General features: G+C 28.9%; 3 protein-coding genes across 3 annotated transcripts in view; 2 read left to right on the forward strand and 1 right to left on the reverse strand.

Annotated features, from left to right (window-relative positions):
- LOC134832724 (integrin beta-nu-like) overlaps nt 1-967 on the reverse strand; it is a 1,341-nt gene extending 374 nt beyond the window's left edge. Inside the window, exon 1 of the mRNA XM_063846851.1 lies at nt 11-967. Within this exon, the coding sequence (XP_063702921.1) occupies nt 11-967 (957 nt within the window). The remainder of the gene's footprint in view (nt 1-10) is intronic.
- A 1,377-nt stretch (nt 968-2,344) lies between these two features.
- LOC134829516 (microsomal triacylglycerol transfer protein-like) lies at nt 2,345-6,945 on the forward strand. The gene is made up of 6 exons (XM_063842606.1): nt 2,345-2,575; nt 2,924-3,738; nt 4,342-4,663; nt 4,720-5,495; nt 6,184-6,542; nt 6,598-6,945. The coding sequence occupies exons 1-6, from the start codon at nt 2,542-2,544 to the stop codon at nt 6,914-6,916; spliced, it is 2,625 nt and encodes an 874-aa protein (XP_063698676.1). The 5' UTR covers nt 2,345-2,541; the 3' UTR covers nt 6,917-6,945.
- Nucleotides 6,946-7,098: 153 nt separating this feature from the next.
- Nucleotides 7,099-11,106, forward strand: LOC134830527 (GPI ethanolamine phosphate transferase 1-like). The gene is made up of 8 exons (XM_063844036.1): nt 7,099-7,459; nt 7,522-7,651; nt 7,713-8,107; nt 8,741-9,311; nt 9,384-9,964; nt 10,020-10,491; nt 10,548-10,739; nt 10,794-11,106. The coding sequence occupies exons 1-8, from the start codon at nt 7,326-7,328 to the stop codon at nt 11,055-11,057; spliced, it is 2,739 nt and encodes a 912-aa protein (XP_063700106.1). The 5' UTR covers nt 7,099-7,325; the 3' UTR covers nt 11,058-11,106.
- Nucleotides 11,107-18,356: the final 7,250 nt, after the last annotated feature.

Genomic DNA, 18,356 nt, shown 5'->3' on the forward strand with positions numbered 1-18,356 from the left:
TTACATTTACCTTGCGACGAAGGAGTTCGCGGTAAATTTCTTCGAGCGACGGGTAATCCATGAAGAGGGAATTGCTGTAATCGCCGTTCGACGTGAGATGACATTTGGCGTCGTTGCGTTGCGGAGCTCCTCCAAGTAGTCCAAAGCCAGCTACGTGCATCCAGCCATCCGATGCGAAGACGACAATTTTACGGGAACGCGCTTTCCAACCGACTCGAGCGTCACAAACGAGAACTTGCATGAGAGCTTCCAAGCCGCCTTCGAGATTATCCGCATTTCCGGTGACAACACTCGAATTTACGCGTTGAACGAACTGCTCGATGTCACTTGTGAGACTCAAATGGTGCTTAAAGAGGTAAGTCGGAGCACACGTTTGACGTTCAACGGCACAAGGATTCGCTTTTTCCGTCGGACTGATCATGATATACGGAATTGTCGGCTTGTCAGCGAAAGATCCGAAGCCCAATCGATTATTTTCCGTCAAATTGTTCAAGGCATTCGCTAAACTTCCGCCCATTTTCACCAAAGTCTCTTTGTCGTCCCTCATACTCCACGTCAAATCCATCAAATAATACAAATCCAGCGGGTAATTTTTCGCCGGGCGGAATTTCATGTGAATTTCCTGCGTTGTGCCTTTTTTCATCATCATTTTGACGTGTTGCGGTCGAATTTGACGCGCTTCCAAATCGTCGCGGGAATAATCCGACAATGGTTCGTCTTTGAAAATGTTTTTTTGCATCTCGACACTTTCTTGGATGAACTCTGGGCGACATTTGTATTGAAGCAAGTCCATTTTTGGCATGCAACGAGGGCGTTTAATGTCGTAAGCGCGATCGACGCACCACGAGCAACCGACGGAATCGAGACACGAGTCGCATGTTGAGTGCGAAAGGCAGTAGGAGGGTTGTCCGAAGGTTTTGTGGAAGAAAATTGAAAATATTAGGAAGAATTGGAGCAACTTTAGCATGTTTGACGCTTCGATATGAACTGATTCATTCATTGGCGTTATCAAGGTACAGCGATAGTTTTTGAGATAAGATAAGGAATTGACGCTCTCTTGTTTTGTTCCGTTTTCTACGCGCCTTTTTTCAAAATTATCAGGGAAGAATTTTTAACTATTTTATTTTATTTAAATTTACGTTTTTTTTAGGAAATAAAAATTATCTTTTTTTTAATTTTAAATAATATTAATTTAATTAATTAAATTTAAAATTATAATTTATTTAATTTTTTACATTTTTTTTTTAAATTTACAAACTTTTTTTTTAAATAATAAAAAAAAAAATTTTTTTTTAAATAAAATTTATTTACTTTTTAAATTTTTAAAAATCTTCAATTTGAATAAGTTAATTAATTTTTTTTATTCGAAAAAATATTTTTAAAAAAGTAATTAATTTTTAAACATATTTTTAAAAATTGTGAAAAAAAATAAATATTTCTTATAAATTTTAATTTAATTTTTTTTGAATCAAAATTACTTATTTGCTCAGAATTAATAATTTAAACATGGTTAAAATTAAATTTAAACTATTATTTTTTTAATTTTATTTTTTATATTCGTCATTGGCTTAGAAATGTATTAAAATTAAATTTTTTTTAAGCTTTTTTTATTTTAATAAAAAATTTTAATCATTTCTTTAATTTTTTTTAAATTAATAAAATTCTCGTAAATTTTTAGAAAAATAAATATTTTTAAAAAAATAAAAAATAATTTTAAATTAAAAAAAAAATTAAAAGATTAAATTAAATTTGAATAAAAAAATTAAAAAAAAAAATTAAAAAATAATTAAATTATAATAAAATTTAAAAAAAATAATTAAAAAATAAATCTTAACATAATTTGAAAAATTATAAAAAAATAAAATAATTTTAAATTAAAAAAAAATTAATTAAAAAAATTAAATTAAATTTGAATAAAAAAAATTTAAAAAATAAATAAATTATAATAAAATTTAAAAAAAATAATTAAAAAATAAATCTTAATATAATTTGAAAAATTAGAAAAAAAAATTATTTTAAAATAAATAAAATAATTAAAAAATTGATTTAAAATAAATTTAAAATTAAATAAAATAAATTTTAAAAAATAATTAAATTAAATTAATTAAAAAATAATAAAAATTTAATAAAAAGCATTTAAAAGCTTCTCAATCTCAAAAAAATCTCACCACGAAAGAAATTAACCACAAAATCTGTAGAATATTTACGAAAGAAGCATCAAAGCAAAGACACAAAAAATAAGTAACTCATGACGTCACACATTCACACATGATGTACTTATTCGTTCTGTTGCTCGCTTTTAGTACCACAAATATTCATTCATTCAGTCGTCGTCCATAGCTCGAACATAACGGAATGATCGTCGTGCTACCCGCACCTCGTTCTTTATTTTATTGTTAAATTGTGTGTAGTTTTTGGACTTGAATCTTCACTTTTTTCTTTAAATGAAACGTAATCAATCGTCGTGATTTTTACGAGAACCGTAAATAAATTAAGAATTTCCGCTGAAATTGACACGACTTGCATACAAAAAGAGAAAAAATGAGACTTTTTGGATTATTTCTCATAATTTTTGGTAAGTTTCTCCTTTTTTTCGAAAGTGACGTGTCCCTTTTCGACTAACTTCGTCACTTTGCGATAACCCTTGAACCTCTTAAGAGAGTTGCAACTCCGAAATTATCTCGAAAATTGTTTTGATGATAAGAAATTGTGCGACGAGAGAGATAATTCATGACACGACATCTCGTACGGTGCTCGGTATGGGACGAGAAATGAGAGAATTTGCGAATTTTTAATGAATTTGTGCGATATTCGCTTTGCTTGGAACTAGTTTTCTTCGTATTTCGTGGTCAAGGTCGCTTTACCGGGTGGTTAATGAACTCTCCCGAGCATTTTTGTTTATTTACATTTTTTTTCGTTTCAGCTCATGCTACGACCTGCTTCAAATTGGGCAGCGAGTACACGTATAACTTTGTGAACGAAGTAAATTCCTCAAATTTGTTCGACGAAAGCACGCCGGCGAGTTATCGGCTTGAAGGAGCGATAAATGTGGCAAATATTTGGCGCAATGGCGATGAAATGATCTTTCAATTTAGATTAATCTCAACGAAACTCCTCGTAAAATCCCAAAAAACTGCCGAATTTGATGAAAAATCGTCAACAGTGCTCGAAAAAGTCTCGCCGAAGCCATTTTTCGTCGTTTTTCGCGACAGTAAAATTTTGGCAGCACATCTCGAGGAAGGCGAAGATGATTCTGTGTCGAATTTGAAGAAAGCTATCGTCAGTTTCTTCCAATATAAGGGCGAAGATGGCACGGAAAAGGTCACGGATGTCTCGGGAGAGTGCGATGTCTCGTATATCGTGTGGAGCCCCGAGAAATTTAGCAAGACAAAGTTGCATTGTCGATTGGGAGACGACTTGCCCAACTATCAACGCTTGGATTATCCGCTTGGAGTGACTGTTGATCCCTTTAGCAACACGGATTATTGGACAGGAGTCGATGGAACTGTGAAAAAAATTGAAGGGCATGAACGACATGTCGTTACAGTGAATGCTTATCCCAAAGTTGGAACAGTTGTCAACTCGACATTTACCTTTGACATCAGCGAAGCAGTTGGAGAAGCGGATTTATTGAAATGCGCATCAGTTGAGGAGTGTGTAAAGTTGTTCAAAAATGTCAAAGAAACGGAATTGATGTCGAAAGTGACAAAAAGTTGTCAAGATGGAAAATGCTGGAATGTAAGTTTTAAAGAAATTTAAGTGAAAAAGTGATTTTTTGACAGTTAATGGATTAAAAATTTCAGAAATTTTGATAAAATTTCATTTTTATCTTAAAATCATGTCTTAAAATGATAGAAAATAATTCAAAAATTCATAAAAATTAAAATTTTGAACAAAATTTGACATTTTTTAAATTTTTGACGTTTAAAAAATTTGACAGCTGTCAAAATTCGAAACAAAATTTCGATTTTTTAACAATTTCAAGTCTTGTTAAGTCCAATTTCTGTAAAAATTAGATAAAAGTGTTTTATATTAGTAAAAAAATGAAATTTTAAGAAAAACTTACTTTTTAAAATTTGACAGCTGTCAAAATTTTTTATAAAATTCAAATTTTGTATTTTTTTTAAATAATTTTCTGTTATTTGAATTAATTTTTTATTAAATTCGTACAAAAATTGAATTATTTTTTTAAATTATAATTTTTTTATTTTTTTAAGGGATAAAATTTCAAAAAATATTCGAAAATTGAAAATTTATCAAAAATTTTAAAATTTTTCAACTTTTATAAATTTTTTAAAATTATGTTCTTACCTGAAACTCTAATTTTTCATCTAATTTCAGCTCATTCAAGAAGTAAAAGCTCTCAAAGACGATCTCCGCAACTCAGAAGTTGGCACATCAGCATCCGCTCGTGCTTTTGTCAAACTCGTACCAATGGGACGTCTCGCAAAAGCTGAAATCTGGCATCGAATTTTGAATTCTCAATCAGGAAAAGAGATCAAAGGGCAACTTTTGGATATTTTAGCTGCTGTACAAACGTACGATGCCTTCAAAGAAGCTACTAACGTCGTAAAATTCGAGTCTGAGGACGACTTTAACGACGCTGAACGATATTTGCAAGGACTTTCTGTCGGTACACGACCTGAAATGAGAGTTATGGAAGGTAAGTTATTAAAATTTTTAATGAAAAATTATTTTTTTTTAAATTTTCTTTTTTAGAACTCTTTAAATTTGCTCAGAACGGATCTCATTACGAACGTCTTCAAGATACTTTGGTTCAAACATTGGCTGCGATGACTTATCGTCATGCTCGTCTCCTCGGAGATGACTTCCAGAACTCATTTGTGACAAAAGTTACTGAATTTATCATGTCTCAACTCAAAAAATGCGAAACCGACGAATGTAAAGTCATCTTTTTACGTGCTTTGGGCAACTTAAAAGCTCCAAGTACGATTTCAATGCTTTTTGAGTACGCCGAGACAGGTTCTTACAAAGTTTCAACTCAAGCGGTGAAGGCATTGAAAGCATTTTCTGTCTCATTTTGGAATACGCCCGAATTCCGAGCCCGTTTTGAGGACATTTTCTATCAAACGCACAAGAAATTCGACTCGAGTGCACGAACTTTGGCGCTCGATGTGTTGCTGGACCTTAAATTGAATGTTCATGAGTTGACCAAACTCGTTAATTATCTTCGTTCGGATGATAAAGCGTTCGAAATTAAGCAATATGTGTTGCAAAAGTTGTCCGTGAATGCAGCGACGTCAGATTATTATCGACATGCCATGCTTTTGTTAGTGAAAAATGATCGAAAAGTGAACAATTATCACGTTTTGGGACAAAAAGGATTGTCGACAGCGATTATGAGAGACTTTTCGAAGAGTCCATCGTTCAATGGGACTCTCTTGAGTGTGCAAGAAATTAAGGATGGCGTGTTGAAACGAGGAAATGCTGATGTTTTTGTGCAAGCGGGACAGGAAAAGTTCAGTATTTTCACTGTAAGTAATTGATTTTTTATTAAAAATATTAAAAAATTTATTTTTATTGCATTTAAAAAAAATAAATTAAAAAATTTTTAAAACTAATGTTGGAATATTTAAAGAATTTTTTTTTTAATTTAGAAAAAAATATTTATGAAAGCTCGAATAGTAGAATTAAAATTTTTATTTTCTTTTAAAGATAAAATAAATGAATAATTTTTTAATTTAATTTAATTTTATATTTTTTAAAACTTTAATTCGATTTTAATAAATTTTAAATTTGTTTTTTTTTAAATTATAATATTTTTAAAAAATTTTAAAATTTTGAATTAAAATTATTAATTATTAAAATTTAATTTTTTAGTTAATTAATTTATTTTAATTATAAGGTATTAATTATTTTAAATAATTTAATTTAATTAATTTTAAAATTAAATAAAATAATTAAGTAAAAAAAAAAAAAATTAAATAAATTTTTATTTATAAAAAATAATAATTTTCATATAAAAAAATAATTTAAAAAAAACAATAATAATTTACTAAATTAATCTAAATTTTTAGAAAAAAAACAAAAAATGAAAAATTGTCGAAAATTCTTTGAAAAAAATATTCAAAATTAATAATTTCATTTAATTTGCAAAAATTAAAAAAATAAATTAAAATATAAAATTATTTTTACTCACATTTCTCATTAAATTTTTTTCAGCTCGGTTTATTCGGCAACGGATTATCCTCCTTCATGGGCGGTTCTGACGAACAAGATCCCGACGAAGACACCACAGTAACTGCTGGCATGGAATTATATCTTCAGGGAACGGCGATGCGCCCTCTTGTCTTCTTTACGGGACAAGGCGAACTCATGGGACACGTTTGGAGTGGCACAGCATCCGAACCAACGCCTGCCTATCAAGCCATTTCGACGTTACAAGACCACGAAGAAGTCATTCGCTTGCATAACGGAGCTCATTTGGAAGTTTCTGCCATGGGCGCCGTCTCTATTGACTTAAATGGACAAATTGCGATTAGTTTGTGGAATCGAAATGCTGACACAAAAGTCGCTCAAAAGTAAGTTTTTGAATTTTTTTCAAAAATTCATAAAAAAAATATTTTTTTCTTTTAGTACGGGCTTTGCAACATCAGTCGAATCAAAAGTCGTCAGTTCTTTCACACAATTGAGCGTTTCAGAAGTCGTCGAGGAACGTCCTTGCTTGAATCTCGACTCAACAATTGATTTTTCGGGCACTGTTGCGCTATGTTTGCAACTTCATCAGCCTCAAACAACGTTAAAATCCGAAGTGACGAAAAAATTGACGATACCAAAGTCCAAAAAGCCATACAAAAGCATCGCAAGACAATCGTACAAGTACGAGATGTCGGGATTCACGCACTTCCTGAACCACAAAAACAACGAAATGTGCAATAAAATCAACAGCAACTGAAAAAAAATGTATAAAAAATCTCATTTTCTATAAATAAAATTATTTAATTTTGTGATAAATTAAATTTAACGAACTTCTGAGGAAATTTTTTTCAAAAAATGACTCGAAACCATTAAATCCGCGTACGACTCATCAATCAGCTGTTCGAGTAAATAAATAATTTTTGAAAGTAGGAACTGAATTTCCCGGAAAAAAATATTTTTTTAATATTAAAATATGTGAAAAACGTAAATTTAAATTACGAAAATCAGTCTTTTTCGAGAATTTTCTTGTAAAAAAGAAAAATTTTCATATAAAAACGTTAAAAAGGGCTCATGACCTAAATTTTTAATTGAAATTCGATCGAGTGAAAGTTAATTTTATCTCTTAATTGGTACTTTTATGACTTACAAAGTACGTGTCAGCGACGATGAAGTTCGTCATTAGCTTTGGATTTGTCTTGCATTTGCTGTTTTTGGTCTCAATCTTCTACATTTACTTCCGGTCGCCGATTTTGACGGATCTTGAAGCACAAAATGAACTGCCGAATCCTCCAGCGAAGAGGTTTGTTGAATTTTCCTTGATTTTTTCACAATTTTTTTTGTAAATTTCAATTTTCTTCATAGGTTGGTCGTTTTTGTTGCTGATGGCTTACGAGCAGAATCACTTTACGAAGTTCACTTAAATAAAACTCCATTTTTGGCGGATGTGATATTAAATCGAGGCATCAGCGGGATTTCACATACGAGAGTTCCTGTAAAGAAAAATTATTTTTTTATAATTTTTTTTGAATTTTAATGAATTTTTATTTTTTTAGACTGAATCTCGTCCCGGGCATATTGCACTTTTTGCCGGTTTATACGAAGATCCAAGTGCGATTTTTAAAGGATGGCAAGAAAATTTAGTCGAATTCGATCATATCTTCAATAGAACGAGTGTTACTTACAGTTGGGGGTCTCCAGATATTGTTCCGATATTTGCAAAAGGTTCGACAGGAGGAAAAGTGATGACTTTTAGTTACGATCCGAATGACGAAGACTTTTCAGGGCAGTCTGATACGACGTTACTCGATGAATGGGTGTTTGAACGAGTGAAAAAGTTCCTTGAAGAAGAGGAAAATGTCGAAAAAGTCAAGAACAAAGATAAGATTGTGCTGTTTTTGCATCTTTTGGGTCTCGATACTGCTGGACATGTTCACAAACCGAATTCAAAGTAAGATTTTTTAAATAAATTTTTGAATTTTCTTTATGAATTTTAATTTTTTTGCTGTATCGAATTAAGATTTTTTTAGAAAATTATTTTTAGTTGAGAAAAATTTTATTTTTTTTTATTTTCTTTAATTTTTAGTGAATTTGTATATTTATAATAATTTTTTTTTTCACAAAATGAACTTTTTTCTTGTGAAAAATTAGAAAAACAAAAATGATTTAAAATTTAAATAAAAAAAAAATTAAATTTAAAATTAATTTAATTTAAAAATTAAAATTTAATTATTTTATTTTTAAATTTAATTTTATTTTCGATAGATTTTTAATAAAAAAATTAGATTAAAAAAATATTTAGAAGTTAATTTAAAATGATTTTTGAAAAAAAAAAAATAAAAATTTTAACAAAAAATTATTTAAAAACTAAATTAAATAAAATTCATTAAAAATTGAATAATTTTTTTTAATTTAATTTTTTTTTTAAATAAAAATATGTCGAAAATAAAAATTAAATTTAGTTAAAATTAAAAAAAATAAATTTAATTTAATTAAAATTTAAATAAAAATTTAATTCAATTAAAATATAAAAAAATAATTAAATTTAATTTTTTTAAATCAAATTATTTCTTTTTTTTTTCAGAAAATTCATCGAAAACCTCATCGCCGTCGACAAAGGCATCCAACAAATCTACGAATTGATAGAAAAAGTTACCAACGATCAAAAAACCTCCTACCTTTTCACTTCAGATCACGGAATGACAGATCGCGGCTCTCATGGCGACGGAACTCACTTTGAAACTGAAACTCCTATCATCGCATGGGGTGCCGGCGTCAAAAATTGGAATAAAATTGAAAATTTCGTACATAACCAACTTCACTATCACATGTTGAACAAACTTGTGCCTCGTTTCGACATCGAACAAGCTGATGTGACTCCGCTTTTGGCTTCTCTGATTGGAGTTCCTGTACCTGTGAACAATATCGGCAAATTACCGCATCAGTATTTGAATGCAACGACAGAATTCGTCGCAAATGCTTTGAAAAATAACGCTTTGCAACTGCTAAAACAGTACAAAAAGCTCTATATGAGGACCCGACAGAAGAAATTCATGTATTTCATCAACGACGAAGAATATCGAATCGAAAATCGTGTCGGAAAAATGGAATATTTGCTCATGCAGGCGATAAAAGCGAAGAAATATGATGAAATTGTAAGTTTTTCTTCTTTAAAAAAATAATTTTTAAAAAAAAATTCATTAAAACTTAAAATTTTCGTATTTTAGCCCGATATCGCAGAGACATTGATGCACGTCGCCATCGAATCTATCGAATTTTATCAACAGTATTACAAATACGAGCTCTTGGTATGTCTCGCCATTACCATGACCGGATGGATTTACATCCTTGTGCAACAATTGTACGTTCGCGATCATCACACAAGCCATTCGCGAGGTTCAAAGTCACAACAATTGGCTGTTCTGATCGTTATTTGCCTCGTTTTTGCTCTCATCTTCTTCAATTACATCCAAAACACGCCATCGATGGTCACTTTGTACTTTATTCTTCCCGTCATCACGTGGTATTTCGTATATTTACGAAAAAATTACGCAAAATTCCCGAGTTCGAGCAAAATTAAAGTTTTTATCGGGATTTTCATCTTATTGGTGACAACTGAACTCATGATTTTGTCATTTTTCCATCGAAATTACTTGAGTGTCGTGCTAATTGGACATTGTTTGTACGAAATGAGCATTTCAAACAGTAGTCGACGCATGAATTTAAAATTATTGGCATCGACTTTGGCTTTAGCGGTGTTTCCTGCGTTGCCGAGTGTTGAAAAAGATTCCAAAGAAAATTATTTGTTGTAAGATTTTTCAATTTTTTTAAATTTTTGTCATGTTAATTTAAAAATTTTTCAGATATCTTGGAATTTTGATCTGGATTGTGAAAGTTTTCAACGAAACCCGATCCCATAAATTCAGTAAAGCGCTAATTTTGCAACTTTCGATCGTTTCAGCGACGAGTCTGAATCTAATTTATATCATTTTCTGTTTGGACAACAGTTTAGGCGTTCCTAAAGTCAGTCAAAGCCTTTGTTGGATACTCGCTGGAGTGTCGCTCGTTACTCCAATTGTCAGTCCTCTCAATATAAAGCAACGAATAAGCGCCATTGAGAACGGATTGATAATTATTTTCATGTCGATGTCACTTTCGTACGAGCCGCTCTTCTTCATGGCATTTGTTACGAACCTAAAATATTGGATCGAGTACGAATTTAACTTGCATCAAGAGAATGTCGAACGACTTGATGACTTAACCTTCGATTTGGAAGGATCTCCATTCCAGTTGCGCTTCGTTAATCTCGGAGATGTGCGAAGAGTGACCAAATTTGTAAGTTTTTCCTTGATTTTTATGAAAATTTTACCTAAAATAATTTTTTTCAACAGTTGTTGTATCTATTAATTGCGTTATTCGGTACTGGCAATATCGCTTCGATCAGTTCCTTTGACCCGAATTGGGTGAGATGCTATATTTCGACGTTTTCGCCCTTTTTGATGACTATTTTGATCATCTTGAAGCTCGTTATGCCAATTTTGTACTTAACTTGTTGCCTGAAAGCACTGAATGTCATCACAAAGGTAATTTTTTTTTAAATTTTTTAAAATATTTTTTTTATTTTTTTAAATTTTTAGATAAAAGTGCAAAAACTTTTCATCATGATACTGATAATTTGTGACGTAATGTGCTTAAACTTCCTATTTTTGGTCAAAAATCGCGGATCATGGTTGGATATCGGAACGTCAATTTCACATTTTGTGATTATGGAAGCGACTGTTCTTGTACTCAGCTTACTTTATGTCGTTGCGACAATTTTAACGACATTCAGTCTTCACAACGCAAAAAACATTCGCTCCATTAATAACTTGCCTTTGCTCAGCAAAAGTAGTCTAGATTAATTTTTATGGAAATTTTAAATAAAAAAAGAGGCACAAAAGCTAAATTATTAATGACAAAAAATTACGCATTCGCCATAAATGGAAATGAAAAGGGCTTCAAAAAAAATTGAATTCCGAGCAAAAAGCTGTGTGTGGCTCGTTACGAAGCAAAAAACCATATGACGGTGGTCTTTCATTAAAAACAGTTTTTCTCTTCTTTTTTTTAACTGAATAAATGTGAAAATACTCGCATGCAACGTATCTCTCTTTATCTGCAACTGCAATTGCACAAGTCACAGTCGTTTCAATTAAATTACATTATTGTACATTTAATTTAATTATTGCGTGTTCTTTGCAATATTCTCTCGATATTTTATTTAAATGTCCCGACAACGTACATGTGTGGCAAAAAAAAGGGATTATTGATCAAGAATACAAAGAAAGTTACAAGAGACAAGTTCATAATTGAATTCTCGCCTCTTAATTAATGCACTTTACAATAGAGTAGAGAGAAGAGAGAGATAGGAAAAAGTGTGAAAAAGTCATTAACACATTTTCACTTCATCTAAAATCTTCTAATTTTAATGGCTTAATTACCACATGGGGACTACCGCACTTTGTTTCGGTTTAGATCAATTTATTTATACAGACAAGAAGGAAATAAAAAATCATTAATTTTCGATATATTCTTTCAAATAGTCGTGCTTCGTGGATCGCTTTAAGAAATGCATGAACAAAAAGTTTACAGACTTAATAATGAAAATAATATGTGTGTGGAAGAAATAATAAACACTGGTTGCTCATGGTAAGACAGTAATTCTGTGTATCGATGCAAAGTATAGGATGACCATAAATTTATGACAAATTTTTGACGTATGTAAATGTAAGGGAAAATAATATTAACGATTTTTCTTCATATACTGAAAAGTTTCATAAATTTTTTGTTTAAAACAAATTAAATTTCATCATTGATGAATATATTTATTTCATTTTACTCGTACTTTTGCCAATAAAATGTTTAACTTGATTGAAATTGTTATATTAATACCGTAATGTAGATAATTCTTATGTAAAAAAAATCCGCTACAAATTCAAAAAATTGTAATAATTAATGGAACATCAATTTTGAAGTAAATAGAACAATATTTTTCCTTTAATTTTTGGATTTTTTTAGCCATTTTAGAAAAATTTTTAATTGTTTTTCATAAAATTAAAAAAAATAAATTAATATAAATTCATCAAAATAATTTATTCTGAAAAATTTTGTTAAAAATACTGAAAATTGCAAAATTTCGTTAAAAATTTAAAATTTTTATGTAAAAATGTTAATATAACGAATTTTAAAACCTATTTTCTTTGATAGAACGTATTATTTTTTCCATAAGAATTATCTACATTACGGTAATATATTTTTATGTCAACTGGCTTTATTTCATTTATTTAAGAGCATGGTTCGATCAACCGATTTTTATTGATGTTGTTCTTAAAGCTTCCTTTAAATAAATTTTCCTTTAACAATTACTCTGTTCGATATGGTTCGATGATATCAGTTTCCATCATATCTTTTAATTTGTAAATCCATTGACATAAAATTCTATGAGTATTTCTTTGTTAGTGTTAAAATATTTAGATCAGAGAAATGAATGAATTGCAAATCCATGATTTGTAAACATTTTGTAAGAGAATTATTATAAAATCTGGTTCAGAAATGAATTCATTAATATTTTTGCATGAATTGAAACATTTTGTAAGAGAATTATTATTCTGGTTTGTTCAGTACATCAAGAATTATTTTGTTCATACGATTGGGATGAGCTGCTATAATGTAGTTGAACTTTCCAAAACAAATCCTTTTCAATACACACGTTGGATGATGTTGACAGAATGCTTTATTGAGACTTTAGTATTCAAAAAATTTATTTTTATGAGGTTGATATTGGTTGAATGTATCAATTTTGTTAAAAGTCTCATCCTTTGTTTTTTAGAACTTAGTTTATATTTTTTTTTCTTCCTGAAAATTAATTTTATGATTAGACATTTTTTCTTGAATTTTTTTTTTTTAATTTTTTTACCTTTGTATATGATTTTTATTTCCAATAATAATAAAGCTTACCTGAGTTGATTTGAATTGATCTCAAAACTTCAATTGCTAAATTTCTGACCCTTCCTGAAAAAAACAAAAAAAAATTTGTCACCCTATTCACGTCACTCTCAACACAAAATTGAGCAGAAAAGACACGCGTGAATTTAAGCGAATGAGTAAGTATTATAATGAAGAAAACGTAAAATGCGTGGGCCGCAAAGTGATTAGGCGTCTTTCTATACGTTGCGTCGTGCAGAAATATTCTTCTTTACTCGCTGTGATGTTAACACAGCAACACACGCGTAATATTTCTCGAAAAAAAGAATCTAGTAGTATTCCGTAGCCAATGATGTTGTTGTTGTTGCAAGTTGTAGAGTAAAACCGAACCATAAACAACAAACAACAGGCTTCGCGCACAGATGGTAATGGTGCGACAACGACGTTCGGGACAACACTCTCTTAAAGTAGTGCAAGTTTTTCATTACGAAAAAAAAATGATTTTTTTTTTGTTCGAACTTTATTAAAGTTTTGTCTCTGTCTCTTTCGTGCATGTTGTTAGTTGTCACATGACGTATCGTAAATAATTACAAGTAAGCAGCAACATACCTTTTTTCCATCGCAGTTTCCACGTCGTCGTCGTCGTCGTAGGTACCTACACATATGAGTTAAATTTTATGCAGTGATGCAGTTATATATTGTTTTTGTAATTTTATTTATATTTTTTTTTATTTATTCTATACCGTTGACTCAGCAGCAGCAGCAACGGCGATCGATGATGATTGTTTAATGAGAAAACTTCAGTTTTAAAGTGATCGTCACGTCGAACGGATCGAAAAAATTTAAATTTCGTCGCGCAAAATATTTATTTATCACTAAAAAAGGATTTCATCAGAGAAAGTTATTCTTACCAAAAAGTACGTGAACAAGAAGGAATTTTAATTGCTCATTATTCAATCCACAGTTTTTGTCCAATTTATGTTTCTTGTTGGTTTCTTGTGAAATTCTTGTAACATTGCACAAGACGATTCCATAATTTGTCATTTTCCAGACATTTTTTTTTCGTGAGTGAGTGATTTTTCATGTTGTAAAACACCTTCGTTTCGATAACGTTACAGTTCGTCCAAAATGGAATGAAATATATCTTTGTCAACATAATTAAAAGCGTTTATGTACAAAGATCTTGTTAATAATCAAGTGTGTGCGTGAGAGTATCATGTTCGCTGCATGTTGCCGTTTAGTAATTGATTCTTTAGTTTTGTCGTCGTTTGGTTTGTTACGTGCCTGGTTGGCGTTGTGCACATTTTTTTTTAGTTTTTTTTTTTTTTTTTTTTTGTAAACATTAAGTGTTCTTTATCTCTATACAAAGAGTCGGTACTTGAATGCCCACACGCCTGCCTCACTCGGATTACCTTTCCATTTATTTATTGCTACAATTTTTTATTATTTTACGTTTTTCATATTTATTTTTAGTGTGTGGTGCATGATATTGATAAATTTTGCTTAAAGTGATCTTCTTATCAGGTACTTGTGAATTTTATGCAAAAAAGTTAATTTTACGTGAGAATGAAATAATGAATATTTTTGTTTTCTAAATAAAAATATTTGTTTTAATTAAAATAAATAAGAAAATTGCTTTTAATTAATATGAAAAATATTTAAAAAATTAAATAAAAAAAATAGTTAAAATACTTAAAAAATTGATATTTTTTAATTAAAATTATTAAATTTGTAACTTGACTCAGAGAATTTTTTTTATTTAATTTTAATATTATTAAAAAAAAAATCGAAATAAATTTAAAAAATTATTTAAAAAAATTAAATTAATTGAATAATAATTTAAAATTCAAATTAAATGTAAAACTAAAAAAAATATTATTAAAAAAAAATAATTTTGCAAAAAAATAAAATTATAATTTTTAAGTGAAAATATCTTTTTTTTCGGATAAGACTGAAGACAAACTCAATAAAGAAGATGTATATTTTAAATAATTAGTGAAAAATTTAAACTAAAATTATTATTAATAAAATTGATATTTATATTTAACAAAATTATTTTGAATAAAATTTAAAAAATATTTCATTAATTTTTTTTAAATATAAAATCTTTTTTTAAATAAAAAATTAATTTAATTAAAAAATAATTTTTTTAATTGAAAATAAATATAAATTTTTTTTTAATATTTTAAATTAAAAAAATAATTTTAATTTATAATTTTTAAATTATTATTAAATATTATCATTTAAATTAAATTTATTAAAGAAAAAAAATAAATAAATTTCAAAATTAAAATTAATTTAAATTAATTAAATAATTAAATTAAATTTAATACTAAAATAAATATTATTGAAAAAAATGTATTTGCAAAGAAAAATAATAATTTTAGTGAAAATAGTTAAACTTACGCTCATAAATAGAAATCAACGTCAAAAAGTTCTAAAACAATTCCATAACTGGCAATTCAATTTGTTTTCTATCCAGATGAAAATAAGATAACAACAAATTCTCCTACAACAAAAACGCCTCTGCAAATAGTTTTCATTATTTTTTTTTGCAACTCCGATACGCTTCGTTTAAATAAAAGTTATAACGATCTATTATTATGTCATTTAAAGCTTCTTGTCTTATCGCCATTCAATCCAACTTTTTTTTTGCTATATTAAAAAAAAGTTCCTTTTTTTCGTTCAAATGACTTCATTATGCTGTTTTTAGACTTAATTGAAGTCGTAAGTCGTCCGAAATGGGAGTCAAGACCTCCCACAAGCGTCTGATATGATGATCTGGCAATGACATAAAATGAAACGAGATTTACAAATTTTTTTGTACGGAATTTAAATACTTTGCTGTGGCATACAAAAAGCATTCATAAATATTCAGTAGCCACATTTTTTTTTGTAGGCATTCAATTTAAAGCGACATCAAGGGAGAGAGAGATTCGAGAAAGAAATGATCAGTCAATAAAAAAGGTTTCTTTGTCTTTTCATGGCATGATGAATGGCTTAAGATACGACATCGATAGAATTAACTTTTCAATTAGGCTTCGTTCTTCGTTCTTTGTGTCGTCTTTTAGCACACCGAGTTTCCGTGAGAGAGCGCCTTTGTGATTTCTCTCGACGTGGGCGGATTAAATTGCGATAATAAAAATCAAAGCCATCATAATTCTGGTTTGTTATGTTGTTTACGACGACCCTTTGGTTGTTTGATCTTCACCTGGAGAGTCATGTCATTGTACAAGTCTTGTTACAATTTCGTTACTCATGTCGTTACATCGGTTTTTTTGCTTGTTGCCCGTTGAAATGTTGTTCCATTGAAATGTGTTCGAATGAATTATTCTTACCGCATTTCGAAGAAAAAATGCGGTTTTATACAAATTTTCTTTAATTTTGTATTTGAACAATGAGGAGTTAGAAATTGTGAAAAATTAATTATTTAAGATAAAACTCATCAAAGATTGAAACTTTTCTTTAACAAATTTTAAAATTTTTATTTAGTAACAAATTTTTCAAAAAAAGACAAAATTGTGAAATGAGGAGTACAAAAATGTGAAATATAAAATAAAAATTTCACATTTTTATACTCCTCATTTTACAAATGTGTACTCCTCATAGCTCAGAGTATCAATAGATTGACGTAAAATATTCTTCAATAATTTTTAAAATTTTTATTTAGAACAAATTGTTCAAAAAAAAGACAAAATTGTGAGACGAGGAGTACAAAAATGTGAAATGTAAAATAAAAATTTCACATTTTTATACTCCTCATTTTAGAATTTTAGGCTTTTTTAATCAATTTTTTTAATAAATAAAAATTCAATAAATTATTGAAGAATATTTTACTTTTGTCAATATTTTATTTATACTCTGAGTTATGAGGAGTACAAATTTGTAAAGTGAGGAGTATCAAAATGTGAAATATTAACTCTTTACAGATTTATTTTAATTTTTATGAAAATTGGAAGGAATGGCTTAAAGAATCGAGTGATGAGGAGTAATAACATGAGAAAATCTTGTGAGAAAAAAAATTGAGGAGTAAAAAAATGAGAAAATTTTGATTTTGGGCTTTGAGGAGTAAGAAAATTTGAAACTTAAGATAGGTTTTTTGTATCAAAATGCGATAAAGTTGTTGTTAAGTCAAATTAAATACTTTTAAATCCAATTTTTTGCAGGAAATTCGCCCCTTAGCTACAATCTCTCATTCGGATTCCCACACTACTTTAATATGTAAAACGATATATTCCGAAACTACACCTCTTTACGAACATTTTAAATCGCTGCAAACAGTCGATATTATTATTTTTATTATTGTTGTCATATTTTTCTCATTTTTTACCCACATAAATATTTCAAGACGCCCACGCAAAAAATGCATACATACAGCTACCATATGTGTGTGTGTGTGTATGTGTGTACCTGTGTATGTTGTTATTAATTTCATTTGTTAAACGGGTTCCTATCGATAGTTATATTCAAATATTATTATTCATTTATGCTCTTTTTGTACTTTTTTTTTCTCGAAACGAAATGAAATGAGAAAAAGGCTAAAACTTATGTTGAGCAGAGCTACCTTTCCGTATATTTACATACAAAATCTAACAGAAACATGATTATTTTTTTTTATTTTATTCGATTTCCGTACAAATCCCGTATAGAAAATGAATAAAATGTATTGTTTCGTGTACATAACGCGCGCCTCCAGTTGAATTGTGGAGCACCATACTAATTTATATATTTTATTTTTCAAAGTCTTAGTGGTTTTTTGATCGTGTCTCGATCTCACAAGTTTCAGTCTAATGTTGTCCGTTGTCAATGTTTGATCTCGTGTGTTTGCGTGCGACGTAAAATTAATATTTTTCGTAAAAAAAAAAGTTTAAAATTAATTTAGTTTCGAATTAGACACTCATTGGATAAGACAGGCGACTTAAGAGTGTAAGTTTGCGATCATAAATATTTTAGCGCCAATTATTAATTTTTATTAAGAAAAAAAAAATCTTATGAATATATTTATGTTGAATAAATGGAAAAATGGTGTCCCATTGTGAAGCAATTTAAATTTTTTCTTTTAATAATTTTAAAAAATGACAGAAAAATAGTGATTAATGTTGATTTTTTTATTTAGTTCATTTTATTTATTTATTTTTTTTTTTTATTTATAAATAAATATTTTAATGTGAAAAATATGAAAAAATATAAATTTTATTTTTTAACAGGTAAAAATTAATAAATAAAAAAATTAATAGTGC

The sequence above is a fragment of the Culicoides brevitarsis genome, chromosome 2, assembly GCF_036172545.1.
Source record: "Culicoides brevitarsis isolate CSIRO-B50_1 chromosome 2, AGI_CSIRO_Cbre_v1, whole genome shotgun sequence".
Taxonomy (NCBI): Eukaryota; Metazoa; Arthropoda; class Insecta; order Diptera; family Ceratopogonidae; genus Culicoides; species Culicoides brevitarsis.